The sequence below is a fragment of the Aotus nancymaae genome, unplaced genomic scaffold (genome assembly GCF_030222135.1).
Source record: "Aotus nancymaae isolate 86718 unplaced genomic scaffold, 86718_ANA_hifiasm-v0.15.2.pri h1tg000019l, whole genome shotgun sequence".
Taxonomy (NCBI): Eukaryota; Metazoa; Chordata; class Mammalia; order Primates; family Aotidae; genus Aotus; species Aotus nancymaae.
The window spans coordinates 53,167,492-53,183,805 of NW_026988431.1; the positions used below are offsets into that span (position 1 = coordinate 53,167,492).

Consider the following 16,314-nt stretch of genomic DNA (forward strand, 5'->3'; position numbering starts at 1 on the left):
CATGAAGGAATTATTTGTACAATTCTTAAAACTTTTCTGTAAATGTGAAATTACATCAAAGTTATTTTTTAAGTCAACGGCTCACTTTATCATCTGAGGTAAACTAAATTCTAGTGGTGGTTCATCTTCTAAGTGCCAGGCACTCTACCAAGTGATTTTACACATGTATCTCATTTAATCAAGTTTGCAAAAAACAAAGCTTTTAAAAAACTACCTCAAGTCTCTCTGTAAAAAGAGGTGTAATCTGAGATTCCTAACAGCCTTTCCCTCTTCTGGTAACAAAAGCACTCTTCTTTCTCACCCCCTTTGCATGTGGATGGCCTGAGGCTGGATATACTCCGTCAGTGTCCCATTGTCTTTTTTTTTTTTTTGAGACAGAGTCTCTGTCACCAAGGATGAAGAGCGCTGGTTGATCTCGCTCACTGTAACTTCTGCCTCCCAGGTTCAAGCAATTCTCCTAACTCAGCCTTCCAAGTAGCTGGGACTACAGGCATTCACCACCACACCCAGCCAATTTTTTTGTATTTTCAGTAGAGACGGGGGTTTCACCATGTTGTTCAAGCTGGTCTCAAACTCCTGACCTCAAATGATCTGCCCCAGGCTCCCAAAGTCCATTCTCTTGACTAAACTGATTGACTCAGTGATGGGCACATGACCCAAGTTCATTTAGGGTCCCTCTGTAACCTGTCTACATGAGACACTGAGGAAGAAGCAGTCTTATGAAGTATGATGAGCCTTGGCTACTGGCCGCATCATATTCACCATCATGTTGACCCTATGGACAGAGCCTACCCAAGTGATGGTAAGAACAGGGGCCTGATGCAAGTAGTGCTTAATCTACTCCTAGAGCTGGGTAAACCAAAAAAAACTCCATTTGTGCTTAAGTTAGCCAAGAAAATTTCTGTTACTTTGAATAAATGTGCTCCTAACTGAAACAGTAGGTAAAGTATAACACAGATGAAAACAGTTCAAGTATTTCTAAGAAAACAATATAAAAACAAACCCTTAAAAAGTAAAAAAAAAAAAAATCATACTTTCTATGTACCAATAGAAAGCTGTGGTCAAATTATAAAACTCTTCCAACTCTGTAACTGAAAATTAACAGGTACTGGAAAATAAAGGATATATTTAACAGATACCTTACTAAATGAGTATGTATCTCTTTTCATTGTGGTTGTATTAAGTTAAATTTGAAGAATTTAGAAACTAAAACTATGATAATAGCTTAACTCAACTCGTAAGAGTACTAAAAAAGTAAAGTCAGCTGGGCATGGTGGTTCATCCCCATAATCCCAGCACTTTGGGAGGCCAAGGCAGGAGGATTACTTGAGGCCAGGAGTATGAGACTAGCCTGGGCAACAAGATGAGACCCTGTCTCTACAAAAAAATTGTTTCAATTAACCGATGTGATAATGTGCACCTGCAGTCCCAGCTACTCAAGAGGCTGAGGCAGGAAGATTGCTTGAGCCCAGGAGTTTGAAGCTACAGTGAGCTATGATCACATCACTGCACTCTGGCCTGGAGTGAGACCCCTGTCTCTAAAAAAATATATATGTAATAAAGCCAAAGGCCCATATTCAATCCTAGCATATGCCAGTTAGATTAACTTTCTTCCATGACAATAGTCTCATAGCCTATACACAAACCAAGTGACTATTCAGAAAAAATATACAATGTGTGGATAAAAGTATGCAGATCCACCAACACCAGTTTTGTAAAACAACTCAAAGCACAAATAATACTGTTAAGTCTTTTAAATACAATGGTAAGCATATAATGTTTATTAAACACTTACCATCAGAACTTGTGAGAACAAAGCTTTCTGCCTGGGTTTGTTTCTTTACACCCAAACTTTTTGGAAACCAGTGAAAATCTATAGGGTAAATATCATCAGGAAGCTTTACTATTTGAGTTGTTTCACTAGTTAACAAGTTCCACTTCACTATCTGGTGATCATCACTACATGAATACAGCTCTTCAGCAGTAGTCCAGCCCACACAGCTTACCAATTCTTGATGTGTCACCATGTTAAAGAGATATAAAACATACAAAGTCTTAAATCTTAGTGAATAATTCGCAGATACAGATTACAAGGTGTAAGTAAAATAGGGTCAAATGTTTTCAAGCTTCTAAATGTATTTTCCATTTTATGACTGGTATTTTTTTCTATATAAAAGAAAATAAGCATCTGTTAAAACAGTTCTAAGAATGGAAAGCAAGAAAGAAATCCAGATGACAAAAGAAGGGGAAGAAAATATCTGACCACATGAAAATTTACAACTTGTGTTATACAATGTTCTACAAACAAAGCCAAAAGGTACACAAAAGAAATCTAGTAGATCAAAAGGTATCAAAGGATCTACATGTAACTGTTGGGGGATAGGTAGGGAGCAAAGGGAACTATACTTTTTTCTTTATATATATCTGTGTCATTTAAGTTATTAAAATAAGCATGTATTCTTTTGCTAAGAAAAAAAATTAAGTGTCAAAAGAAGACTGAAATCTAACAGTAAGATACCCTTTTAAATCACATATTATCATAACAATTCACCTAGGAAAGAACCTATGGCTTAACAGCTGAAACTAAAATCTTACCAAACTTTTTTTCATTTTTCATTTTATATTTTTCACTTATTTTTCATTGACAATACCAAACTTTCTTACATTAAAATCAGGAAATAATTCAATTATGATTTACTTCACTTATAAGATGCATAGTGCTGGATGAGATATGATTCCAAAAATTTTTACTTTATTTAACCCATTTTTTTCAGTCTCTAATTTATCAGAATTTCTGTGTAAGTTGAGATGCTCAAGTAGCCCTCACTTCCTCCATCAGGACAGAATGCTTACCCTAGCAGAATTGTGGTACCTAAAGGCATTTCAGGTTGTTATTTACAAAGAGTGTTTTCTCTTGCTACATCTGGATGTCTATATTGCCAGATTATTCCTAGTTGAGTTGTTTGTTCTTATTGTTATAATATAATCCTTTTATTTCCTTCATTTCTCACCAGTACTTTTATTGTCTTATCCGAGCAATAGTTTGATGTTTTTTCCAAGGAGACAGAGACAATGTGCCATAATTATTCTAGGATGTTCCAAGATTTTTTAGTATTTCAAAATATGACAGATTAAGCAGAAACCAAAAAGATAAAAAGAGATTACAGAAAGATCGTAAGAGTCTGCACAAAAAGGTAATAAAGAAAACAGTGGAATACTCAGAACTCAAAACACAATCCAAACAAAAGGACACTAGACTGTTTCTGAAAAAATTGTTCTATTAAAAATTGCTGTCACCTAAACAATGTTAGGTAAAACCTAAAATGGGAAAAGCTTAGGTAAAACCCAGAAAGGAAGAAAACTCACACAAACAAATATGTACACATCCGAAACAAAAAATCATTAGCTTATTCTTATATAAATTGCTATAAGTACATGCCAGACATCCATGACATTATCTTCAAACTAACAGGTCAATTAAAATTATGGGAGAAATGAGACAACTGCCAGATCAAGAAAGTCTAAAAACGTTGTTATTCCTTGGCTTGAAAGGTAAAAGCAGACAGTAGACATGGTCTCAGAATCTATAAAATTGTGTATGGCATGAACTCTTGAAAGCACACTTTTTGAAAAGACAGTAAAAATGATTTAAGGAGAAATAAACATAATTACATCTTCACTTAATAGTTAAATAAGCAGACAAGATAACATAAAATGAAAACACCAATTTAAAAGGTCTGACCAAATGTTTAAATCAGTGCTTTCCTAGTTCTTACGAAGGACCAGATTTTTCTTAAATTTTGAATCCATCGCAGATGGGTATTTTGTAAGATATAATAAAAATGAAATACTAGAAAATTTGGACATTATAACAATGTCAAATTGCTACAGAAATTTCTCAGCCCTTACTTTCAATTTCTTTTATTCCTTCACAGACCTGCAATAAAGTCTACAAAAGATACTTTGAATAGAATTAGTAAGAATGATGATAGTGGGGCCTGTCATATCTCCTTGACACATAACTGGGGACTCTGGCTGATAAAATATAGGGCCATGCGTTTGAGAAAATATTACTAATTGCCACCTTCCCATGTGAAATGAGGATTTGACTGCTCAGATTTCCCCAACTTGTCCTTCACTTTATCATGAATGGTAAGAAATAGAGCACAGCTGAATTTAATAAATGCTAGATCACACTAGCAAAGAAACTATTTGGTTTAAAAAAAAAAAAAAACTTGCTTTTTTGGCCAGGCACGGTGGCTCATGCCTGTAATCCCAGCACTTTGGGAAGCTGAGGCAGGCAGATCACCTAAAATCTAGAGTTCAAGACCAGCCTTGCTAACATGATGAAACCCTGGCTCTACAAGAAACACAAAATTACAAAAATTAGCCAGACATGTTGGTGGGCACCTGTAGTCCCAGCTGCTCAGGAGGCTGAGGCAGGAAAATCACTAGAACCTGGGAGGTGGAGGTCACAGTGAGCTGAGATCGCACCACTGCACTCCAGCCTGGGAGACAGAGCAAGACTCTGTCTCAAAAAAAAAAGCTTCTTTTTAAGATCCTATTAAAGTAAACAAAAACTGCTTTTTAAGTATTTAAGTATAGTACTTAAGTAGAGTAAGAAAAATGTCAATAAGAATTTGAAAGTAAGATTTATAGCAAATAGTTCACTTTGGAGAATTACCTACAACACGTGATCTTAAATATTTTAAAACAATTTAGGTAAACAGCCACTAAAGGAATGAAAAAAAAATCTATTCTTCAACTAGAATATAAAATAAAGGAAAGTTTTAACAATACTATAATTAAGAAAATAACAATAAGATTTATAAGCATTAAAAGGATATGCTTTGGTTCTTTTAAAAGAGATATCTTCAGTCTCATGACTCCACTTCTGGCAAAAATTTCAGATGCCACTTGATTGTATTTTCTGTAAAAATAAAAGGAGAGAAAATATAAAGTCAGCCTGAAAAACAAATGTATGTGTATACACAAAAAAAGCAAACAAAACATCTTTGCACCCCAAGGAGCACCTTCGATCCTTCTGACATCAAGTGCATGGAAAGAGAAAGAAAACTAGTGAGTGTGCCAATCCTACCAAGGGATGATGGAGAGCCTTGGGTCAAACACCAGGAGTCCTCTATATCCTGTGTGAGACAGTCCTACGCAGAACACCACTAGGTAAATCTGGTCAGGTAAAGAAATTCCATGTCCTGAGGCCAAATCAAAAGATTCCACAAACTGGAAACTCTTCAATTTTGGTCCTGTCTACTGGATATAAATTAAATATACAAGGTCTGATTGAGGACTAAGCTACAACTCTAGAATCCCTGTGGAAAAATATAACATCATAAACCTAGGGGCCCAATCAGGGGTTGACATCCTGCAGTGGGGGCAGATACACTGCCTAACAGTTATGGTTACCGCGGTGACAATGTAAAAAATAAATGACTTATTTAAGGAAGAGGTAATAAAATGCTTATGAAAGTTACGTAAAAATCACAGTGTAATTGCCAAATAAAAACTTAGAAAAAGAAGAATAACATTCCCCAAACAGCCATATCAAGACACAAATCATTGCTATGAATATGTTGCTGTACAAAAAAAAAAAAGAAATCAAGAAAATACTAAATTGTCTGAGTCCGATTTACATTTACAGAATTCTTTCTTAGTAACATCACTAACCTAAATAAGTAAATATAAATCAAATAAAAGTGTAATTAATGGGAAAAAATCCTCTTTACCAAGTTGAAAATTACTGCTAACTACATCAAAGGAGGTCCTGACTATAGATAAGAATTCAGTAGGCCTCCCTTAGATAATTTCTCATTCTCCTGAATCCAAGAAACTTTAGATTAGCAAAGTGCTAAATAAAGCTGTATTTCAAAGCACTCTTTTCACTTCTTTCTCTTTCAGTTCTCTTAGGGTGATTTCTGCTGAACTTCAAAAGCATGAAACTATGTGTAGCACAGCCAGAGCTAGATTACAATGTCTCCCAGGCACACTTCCTAGGTTCACTTTTTTGGTCTTTAGGAGTTCTTTACCTTCCTCCAAACTCCTTCTTCCATCAGGCCCCCTCCAATTAGAAAGGGGAAAAAAGACTAATAACATTTTATGAAATGCTGCTTTTTCACAATAATTGAAATTTACTCAGCTTATAAGGATTTTAAAATTAGAAAGGCAGATAAATATTTGCTTCTGGAAATGCAACACAATCGACAATAAAATACACATAAAAGCTGAATATACTATTATAATCAGAAACTTAGAAGACTTTTTTTTAATTCTACATCAGAAAACCTAAAACAGCCAAAATCCATAATAATTAAATAATTCCTCATGAGAATAAATCATAATCCCCTACAAATAGTAGAAGCAGTATGGTTTTGGTTTTGTTTTGTTTTGTTTTTGAGATGGAGTCTTGCTCTGTCACCAGGCTGGAGTGCAGTGGCATGATCTCAGCTCACTGTAACCTCCGCCTCAGAATTCGAGGAATTCCCCTGCCTCAGCCTCCCAAGTAGCTGGGACTACAGGTGTGCACCACCATGCTGGGCTGATTTTTTGTATTTCAGTAGAGACAGAGTTTCACCATGTTGACCAGGATGGTCTCTATCTCCTGACCTCGTGATCCACCTGCCTCAGCCTCCCAAAGTGCTGGGATTATAGGTATGAGCCACCGCACCCAGCAGAAGCAGTATAGTTTTCATAAGAAAGGAATCACTAACCATTCAGAAACATCATGCTAAGGAATCAGAGAAAGAAGACGATGGCATTCTAACACTGGGAAGATCTTCCCTTACTCAGAAATATCTTCCCCATGCATTCCATTTATCTGAGACCATCTGTATGAATGATATGTGTACTTTGATGTGAGATTGAATAAGGGAATAACAGAAAAAGTAATATTAAAACATAGCCAATTTGGGGAAGTGCAGATGTGCCTGAATGCTGCATTGAGGTGTTTTTATCTGCCTAAGGGCATTGATCATGAGGCTCTGACTATCCAGTGGTATTGGGGCAGGGGTTGGATTTAGATAATAGAAAATTTTGAGGGTATAGGTAACTTTGCAAGTTTACACAGGGAGCAAGTAGCAGCAACTATGTCTTTGCTACTAAAAATCATTTAAAAGTTGTTTTTAAAAGTTGTTTTTGGTCCAGTGTGGGTCAACATTTATGAGGCTTGAGAGGAAAAAATGTGCCCAACAAAATGTGACAATCCAACCACTAAAATATACAATAAATCTGGTCATTTCTTAGTACCTTCCTCACAGTTCAAAGCCACCACCATCCTCTGCCTCAATTATTGCAGTGGTCTCAAAACGCATCTTCCTATTCCTATACTTACGCCTACAAACTATTCTAAATACACCAGCCAGTAATTATTTTAAAGCTAAGTCAGAATATGAAGGCCAGTATGCCTAAAATAAAACAAGTAAGGGACTGGAAGGAAATTAGGGAAGAAGAGGGTGGGACACACCATGCAGAGCCTTGGAAAGTCATAATAAAAGCTTTAGTTTTTCTTCTGAATGAACCAAGAAGCCAGTGGAGAGGTTATGAGCAAATAAGCAATATAAGCTGACTTACATTTTAAATGGATGCTATGGGTGGTGTACAAAAAAGAGCCTATCAGGAGAGAAAATGAATAAGACTGGAAGCAGTAAGACCAGTTAAGATTTCCATAATCCAGAAGAAAAATGAAAGTGACTTAGATAAAGAAGGACAAGGAAGGCAGTAGTACAAGTAGCATGAAGTGGTCATATTCTAAATATATTTTGAAAAAAGATTTCAGAAGATTTGCTGATGAATTGGGTTTAAGAAAAACAGTAGTAAAAAATAACTGTAAAGTTTCAATAGGTAGAATGAAGTTGCCGTTTATTGAAATGAAGAACATTGAGAAACAGGTTGGAAGGGGTGATATCAAACATTCTGTTTTGGATATGTTAAGTACAAGGTGTCTATCAGACATAATAAAGGAAGTCTGGAGTCAAGCAGGAAGTTGGAGTTGCGGATATCAATTAGATATTGATATCAATTTGAGGGTTGTCAGCAAAAGATCATATTCAAAGCCATGCAATAAGATGAAACTACCAAAGAGAACATGAAAAAGTGGTAGATTCAATGGCCTGGAAATCCTACTGAAGTCTTTAGAATTGTTAGCATCAAGATTCCAGAGGATGTTAACTAGCAAAAACAAGTGGAGATAGACAATGGGAAACTTAAAACAGATTTTAGAGCCAGTATAAACATTGGTAATGATAAGATAGGTTATGACTGTGAAAGTGGGTGGCCCAGGTCAAGGAACTGACAGGCCAGGCAATGGACTAGACTTATTTGTAGACATTTAAATCACTTAAGGTAATGACAAGAATAGTATTGGGATAGAGACAGCAAGATCCTAAAATATTCATTGAATGAGGACAGAGCAAAGGGTTCTGCAGATGACTACATAAAAGCACAGCAGAGAATGGTTTAATCTGGTAGGACTTGTTTCAAATGGACCAGGAGATTTTAGACAGGAAGGAGAAAGAGAATCAACTGTCCAGAAACAGTAATGAGAGATAAGACTCTGACATATGGGAGTTTGGGAGGCAAAATAGCCTCTACTTGAGAGATCTGTAAAAGCATCTTCTTTTTAGGAAACAACCAGATTTAAGTTAGACTTCAAGAGTACTGGGATCATTCAGAATAAAAGCTGAAGACACTGATTTGGCTAATGACATACCATGAGTTCCAAAAAAATTTAGATGGTGAAGACCTAATGCTTTAAGATAGATGGAGATGGTAGAAACCGCTGGCTATCCCACAATATCCATTCATCCCTCCTTCGTGGTATAGGAATTTGAAGTTTTGCTGTACATCTGGCCTCCTCAAATGAAGACTATGTTTCCTAGCTGCCCTTGAAACCAGGTGTGGCCACACAGCATATTAATAATACTGAAACTGACAGTGGATATTATAATATCATCAACCTACTGGCCCAAACTGGCTTTTATATTCTGTGAAGGGCAGAAATCAAGAGGCAGGACTCAACTCTGGAGGGAGGGCTCCAATGGGACCAGACAGGGGACTGGCTAAAACATAGAATAGGTGAAATCACCTCTCTGCAAGACATGTCCATCAGTGTGCCATGTAGGTTTACCAATGCCACAGTAACACCAGGAAGTTACCTGTTTTTCTAGAAATTTCTGCATAACTCACTCTTAATTTCCATAAAGTTAAAAGTGGGCAAAAATATGACTGCAGAACTGTCTTTGAGCTGCTCCTCTGGGCACACTGCCTATAGGGTAGCCCTGCTCCACATGGAACAGTACCTTTGCTGCTGCTGTACACTGCTGTGTCAATAAAAGTTTCCATATAACACCACCGGCTCACTCTTCAATTCTTTCTTGGGCCATGCCAAGAACCCTCCTGAGGTAAGCCTCAGTTTTGGAGCTTGCCTGCCTGCATCAGACACACTGCCCAACAATAATACTACCTAAGTTCATATTGCCTAATTTCAGAGTGGCAATGTGAAAAGTGGGTTGTTTGAGAACCCCATGTCATAAACCTCTTATAAAAGTTATATAAAATCACAGCATAATTGGCAAATAAAAAAACTTGGAAAAGTGACACTCCCCATGCCATGCCATCAAGGCCATGTATAACACAGCAAGATAAAAAAGAGCCAAGATTCCTGACCTTGTGGAAAGTCACATCAATCCTGTACCATTGAAGTTTAAAGTGATAGAGAATAGTTTTATTTAAGTTACTGTCATCAATAGCTAATCCTAAGAACAAACTAATGCAGGGAATTAAGAGTCTTAAATGTGGAGACTAAGGTATGACAGAGTAGTCCCATATGCCTCTTGAGAAATGGTGGCTAATCAATTTAAACTGTAGCCTTCTTGGAACTGCTCTCTTAAGCAGTGTTGATACAGACTTTTCTAAGAGAAAAAGGGGCAGTCTTCTAAGTCTTCTAGCAGCATATGAAACTCTGTGGAATTTCTTTTCAATCTTGATAAGAAATTTCTTCCCAAGTCCTAGCTACTTGGGAAGGCTGAGGAAGGAGGATTGCTTGAACACAGGAGGTTAAAGTTACAGTGAGCTATGTTTATGCCACTGAACTCCAGCCTGGCCAACACAGTGAGACCCTGTCTCTAAAAAAAAATAGATTAAACCACAGTACTCTTTAGTGGCTTCCTATCTCAACCAGAGTGAAAACAGTTTTTACAATGTTGTCCAAGGTCCTTATTACTCTGGATTTCCATTGTGATGGTTAATTTTACATGACAACTTGACTAGATTATGGTGCACAGTTGTTTGGGTAAACACTAATCTAAATGTTGCTGTAAAGTTATTTTTTCACAGGTGAGTGTAACATTTTCAACCAGTTAACTTTAAATAAAGCATATTACTCTGCATAATGTAGGTAGGCTTCATCTAATCACCTGAAGGCCTTAACAAAGACCAAGGTTTCCCCCTCAAAAAAGGAATTTGCCTCCAGACTACAACACAGAAATTCGGCCTGAGTTTCCAGCCTTTGGACTCAAAACTGCAACATCAACTCATACCTGAATTTCCAACCTACTGGACAGGCTACAGATTTTAGCCTTGCCAGCTCCCACAATCACATGAGACAATTCCTAAACTCTCCCTCTATATATAGACAAATATATCTATGTATATATGTATCTATGACTATATATGGAGAATATATATAGAGAGATACAGGTATATCTTACTTTATTGTGCTTTATTACACTTCACAGATATTGAATTTTTTTTTTTTTTTTTTACAAATTGAAGGTTTGTGGTAATCCTGCCTTGGGCAAGTCTATCAACCATTTTTCCAACAGCATGTGCTCACTTAATGTCTCTGTATCACATTTTGGTAATTCTTGCCATATTTCAGACGTTTTCATTATTATTATATCTCCTAAGGTGATCTCTGATCAGTGATTTTTAATGTTACTATTTTAATTGTTTGGGAGCACTGCAAAGCGTGACTGTGTAAAATGGCAAACTTAATGCATAAATGTTGTGTATGTTCTGACTATTCCACCCACCAGTCGTTTCCCCATCTCTCCTCTCCTCAGGCTTCCCTATTCTCTCAGGCACAGCAATATTGAAACTAGGTGAATAAACCCACAATGGCCTCTAAGTATTCAAGAGAAAGGTCTATCACTTTAAATCAAAAGCTAGAAATGACTAAGCTTAGTGAGGAAGGCATGTTGAACGCCCAGGTAGGCCAAAAGCTAGGCCTCTTGTGCCAAACAGCCAAGTTGTAAATGCAAAGAGAAAGTTCTTGAAAAAAATTAAAAGTGCTACTCCAATGAAAACACGAATGATAAAGTAAAACTGCCTAATTGCTGATATAGAGAAAGTTTTAGTGGTCAGAATAGATGATCAAAGTAGCCACAACATTCCCTTAAGCCAAAGCCTAATCCAGAGGAAGGCTCTAATTCTTTTTCATTCGATGAAGGCTAAGAAATCTCAGTGAGGAAGCTGCAGAAGAAAAGTCTGAAGCTAGCAGAGTTTGGTTAATGAGATTTAAGGAGACAAGCCTTCTCCATAACACGAAGGTGAAAAGTGAAGCACCAAGTGCTAACTTAGATGCTACAACAAGTTATCTAGATCTAGCTAAGATAATTGATGAAATCAGGTGGCTCCACTAAATAACAGATTTTCAATGTACATCTACATTGAAAAAAACGGCCAAGATGATGCCATCTAGGACTTTGATAATTAGAAAGGAGAAGTTAATGCCTGGCTTCAAAGCTTCAAATGACACCCTGACTCTCTTGTTAGGTGCTAATGCAGCCGGTGACTTTAAGATGAAGCCAATGGGCCGGGCGCGGTGGCTCACGCCTGTAATCCCAGCACTTTGGGAGGCCGAGGTGGGTGGATCACGAGGTCAAGAGATTGAGACCATCCTGGTCAACATGGTGAAACCCCGTCTCTACTAAAAATACAAAAAATTAGCTGGGCATGGTGGCGCGTGCCTGTAATCCCAGCTACTCGGGAGGCTGAGGCAGGAGAATTGCCTGAACCCAGAAGGTGGAGGTTCCGGTGAGCCAAGATCGTGCCATTGCACTCCAGCCTGGGTAACAAGAGCGAAACTCCGTCTCAAAAAAAAAGATGAAGCCAGTGCTCATTTGCCATTCCAAAAATCCTAGGGCCATTAAGAATTAAGCTAAATCTACTCTGCCTGTGATCTATAAATAGAACAACAAGCCTGAATTATAGCACTTATGTATACAGCATGGTTTACTATTTTAAGCCAACTTTTGAAACGTACTTTCAAAAGATGACTGCTCATTGACAAAGTACCTAATTACCCAAGAGCTCTAATGGAGGTGTACAAGGAGATTAATGTTTCCATGCCTGCTAACAACAACATCCTTTCTGCAGCCCATGGATAAAGTCATTTTGGCTTTCAAATCTTATTAAGAAGTAACATATTGCTTTACAAATTGCAAGAGAACTAGAAATGGAGCCTAAAAATGGGACTAAATTACTGTAATCTTATGATAAAACTTGCACAGAAGAAGGGTTTCTTCTTATGGATGAACAAATAAAGTAGTTTCTTGAGATAGAATCTACTCCTGATGAAGATGCTGTGAACCATGTTGAAATGATAACAAAAGATTTAGAATATTACATAAACTTACTTGATAAAGCAACAGCAGAGTTGGAGAGAACTCGCTTCAATTTTGAAAGAAGTTCTGCCCTGGGTAAAATGCTACCAAACAGCATCACATGCTAGAAAGAAACCTTTCATGAAGGCAATAGTCAATCAATACAGAAAACTTTATTGTCATCTTATTTTAAGAAACTGCCACAGCCACCCCAACCTTCAGCAACCACCACCCTGATCAGTCAGGAGTCATCAACATCCAGGCAACATCCTCAACCAACAAAAATATGTTAACTCACTAAAGGCTTATGATGAGTATCAGCTTTTTTATTTTAGCAATAAAGTAGTTTTTACTTAAGCTATGTACATTCTTTTCTTAGATATTACTACTGCACACTTAATAGACTACCATATGGTGTAAATATGACTTTTATATGCAGTGGGAAACCAAAAAATTCATGGGACTCACTTTATTGCAATATTAGCTATATTGTGGTGGTCTGGAACCCAACCTGCAATATCTCTGAGGTATGCTTGTATATATCCCATGTTGACTCTGTTTCTCTGGAGAGCCCTGAGTAATAATATACCCATTATTTCTCTGACCATATCTTCTGCCTCTCTCCTCTTTCACTAGAACTGCTCCAGCCACAATGGCTTCAGTGCTTTTCTTTCAAGCATGCTCCTGCCTCAGGGCCTTTGTGCTTACTGTACCCTGCCTGGAATCCCTATCCCCTGAGAGTTGTATGGCTTACTTCCCTTTACTTCGTTACATATTTGCCCAAAAATCACCTTTTCAGTAAAGCTTTCTCTGTATACCCTATTATATGTGTCTGTCATACTATGTATTTTATTTACTTACTATTGCCCCTTTCTAAGATGTAAGTGTAAGGTCTGTTCTCGCCGAGGATAAAATGAAGAAACTGAGGCCAGCATGAAAATAATCCAATGCGAAGGAATTTATTTAGGCTCCTGGGTGAGGTTCTGTGGTCCGACAGGAGGGACCGGAGAAGTCGCATGGACTCCGCTCAGACGTGGGGTTTTATACAGAGTGAGGGAGCTGGATTGGTTGTGGGAGAGCAAGACTGCTATTGGGTAAGTTACAAGCCTTTACTTAGGACTTGGCTTGTTGTTGGTTGGAATTACTCGGCTGCTATTGGTTGTTAAGACTCAGCTGCTATTGGTTAGCAAGAGGCTAGGGTTACCACACCTTGTTTGCATACTGGGCTCTTTTAAGGGAAGGTCAGGCTGTGCGAGCATGGGAGAAGGGAAAAAGCCTGAGCATGTCTGAGCTTGCCTGAGCTCGTCCAGGCTTGTCCAAGCTTTTGAAAAAAGGAGGGGGTGTGCGTCTGTGCTCCCGGCGAGGCAACCGGCCTTACAGTAAGCTCCATGAAGGCAGAAATTTTTGTCTGTTTTGTGCACTCAAAAATCCCCTGCAACTAGAACCGTGCCTTCCTTACAGTAAGTGCTCAGTAAACACTTGTCCAATGCACAAATGGAGAAAATATGAAGCCAGCAGGCATAGCTCATAAGTGTAGAGGTGAAAGGTATATGAGTGTAGATAGATAGATGTAGTATATGTGTGTGTATTAATATACTGCATATATATGTATGTGTTAAAATGTACGTAAGTATAGGAGTTAAAGGAAAGAAATACAGCTGTAGCTATGAAGGTAGTCATTAGTATGTTTGGAAGCAAAGGACAAGTTTGGAAGCAAAGGACCCAGTGAATAAGGGATAGATTAGCAATACCATGGAAACAAAGGAAAACTAAGAGAGCACAGTCCCCCTAGAAATCATTTGATCAAGGGCACTCATAACGGGCTATCTTCCATTTTTTTAAATGTACAGGTTCATAGAAACATAGAGATGGTTAATGGGCAATCAGAAACATGAAACAATGACTAGCCTCGATTATAATTAAAGAAATGAAAATTAAAACAACCAGATACATTGTTCTGTTCTCCAAGTGGCCAAATGCAACATACTCAAAACCCAGTTGGCCGGTAGAGAGAAACAGATACTTCTGTACATTATTGAACAGTAGGTAAACTGGTGCTACATTTCCTATGTTTGGGGAATTCCTGTCTTATGAGTCCTTCTTCCCATTATACAAAATGAATTATTTCCTCTAGCCTTCCTTATAGCTAAAACACAGGTAAATATTAATAAAACTTAGGCTCTGCCAAATCTACAATCTGAGCTATATTTTGAACTGGAAGCTACTGATGCAAAGGAGGTGGTATCATATAAGGAATATACTCTGGGAAGAATTCCTAGTCATAGGAATTCACCCTACACATATGAACGTATACCAAGAAACACAGATGCTCCTCAACAATTTACAAAGTGGTTACATCCAATAAACCCATCATAAGTTGAAAATATCATTAAGTCAAAAACACATTTAACACACCCAACATATCAAACATCATAGCTTAGTCTAGTCTACCTTAAATATGCTTAGAACACTTACATTAGCTACAGTTGTATACTGTAGCTTATCAGTTGTTTACCCTTATGATCATGAGGCTGACTAGGAGTTGCAGCAGGCTGCCCACTGCCAAGCATCCCAAGAGAGCATCATGTCATGTATTGCTAGCCCAATAAAAGATCAAAAGTCAAAATCTGAGGTACTGTTTCCACTGTAAAGTACATCCCTTTCACACCATCATAAAGTCAATAAAAATCATGTCAAATCATCATAGTCTGAGACTGTCTGTATATACAAATGTGTTCATTACAGAGCTCTGTAAGTACTACCAAAAATTAGAAATTTAAATGTTCATAGATTTTACATCTCTGTGTGGATATGTGTGTTTATAACATGGAACAGAGTTAGAATCAAGAAAATATAATGAAGAATTAGACCTAAGTAAGCATTATGCTAATTGAAAATAGCCAGTCACAAAAAGACAAATACTGTATGATTTCACTTATATAAGTTATCTAGAGTAGTCAAATTTACAGAAATAAAGAGTAGGATGATGGCTGCCAGGGGCTAGGAGAAGGAGGAATAGGAAGTTATTGTTCAATAGGTACACTTTCAGTTCTGTAAGATGAAAAGAGTTCTGTGGCTAGATGGATGAATGAATGGATGTGATAGTGGCACAACTGTGGATATACTTAATGCCACTGAACTATACACTTAAAAAAAAAGATTTTTTTTTGAAAAAGAGAAAAAAGAATTAGATTTAGGAAATAAAACTAAGAGGTAAAGCACTAACAATAAGAAAAATTTTAGGTGATAAAGAGGGAGGCCATGACTTGTCAACAAGAATATACCTATAGGTAAGAAGTGGCAGAAAAATCTTGAGTAGTGAACAAAAATGTGAAGGATAGATAAGAAATTCAAGAGCTAGATCACAAGCATATTTATACCAAGTTTTCTTTGAGTCACTTGCATTCTAGTTAATAGAGACAGCAGGCTGGCTTATTACTATCCAAGGTCCTATTAAAAGAAGTACAGTTTTTATCAACAGTACCCTAAATTGACAGCTCTGACCAAACTCCTGTGAGAGTAGAGAAAGGAGAAAGGTAAGTCTTTTACAGATTGGTGCCATCATAAAACTTGAAGACTTGAGAGGAGATCTCTTGTATGATAGAAAAGAAAGAGAGGCAGGCCCACCATTTCCAGGCGCAGCCTCAAAGACTTAACCACAGGAAACAGTACGGCAGTATAGTTCATCAAGGGTGTC

General features: G+C 37.4%; 1 protein-coding gene across 3 annotated transcripts in view; it reads right to left on the bottom strand.

Annotated features, from left to right (window-relative positions):
* The window catches only part of IFT80 (intraflagellar transport 80), a 137,221-nt gene that overhangs the window by 115,776 nt on the left and 5,131 nt on the right, over window positions 1-16,314 (bottom strand). For all 3 annotated transcript variants that reach the window (XR_010343485.1, XM_064378873.1, XM_064378872.1), the window contains exons 2-3: window positions 4,846-4,930; window positions 1,796-2,015 (exon numbers count right to left, since the gene is read on the bottom strand). Coding sequence is in view for 2 of the 3 variants with exons in the window: in XM_064378873.1 (XP_064234943.1) it covers window positions 1,796-2,015; window positions 4,846-4,884 (259 nt within the window). In the remaining variant the exon portion in view is untranslated. The remainder of the gene's footprint in view (window positions 1-1,795; window positions 2,016-4,845; window positions 4,931-16,314) is intronic.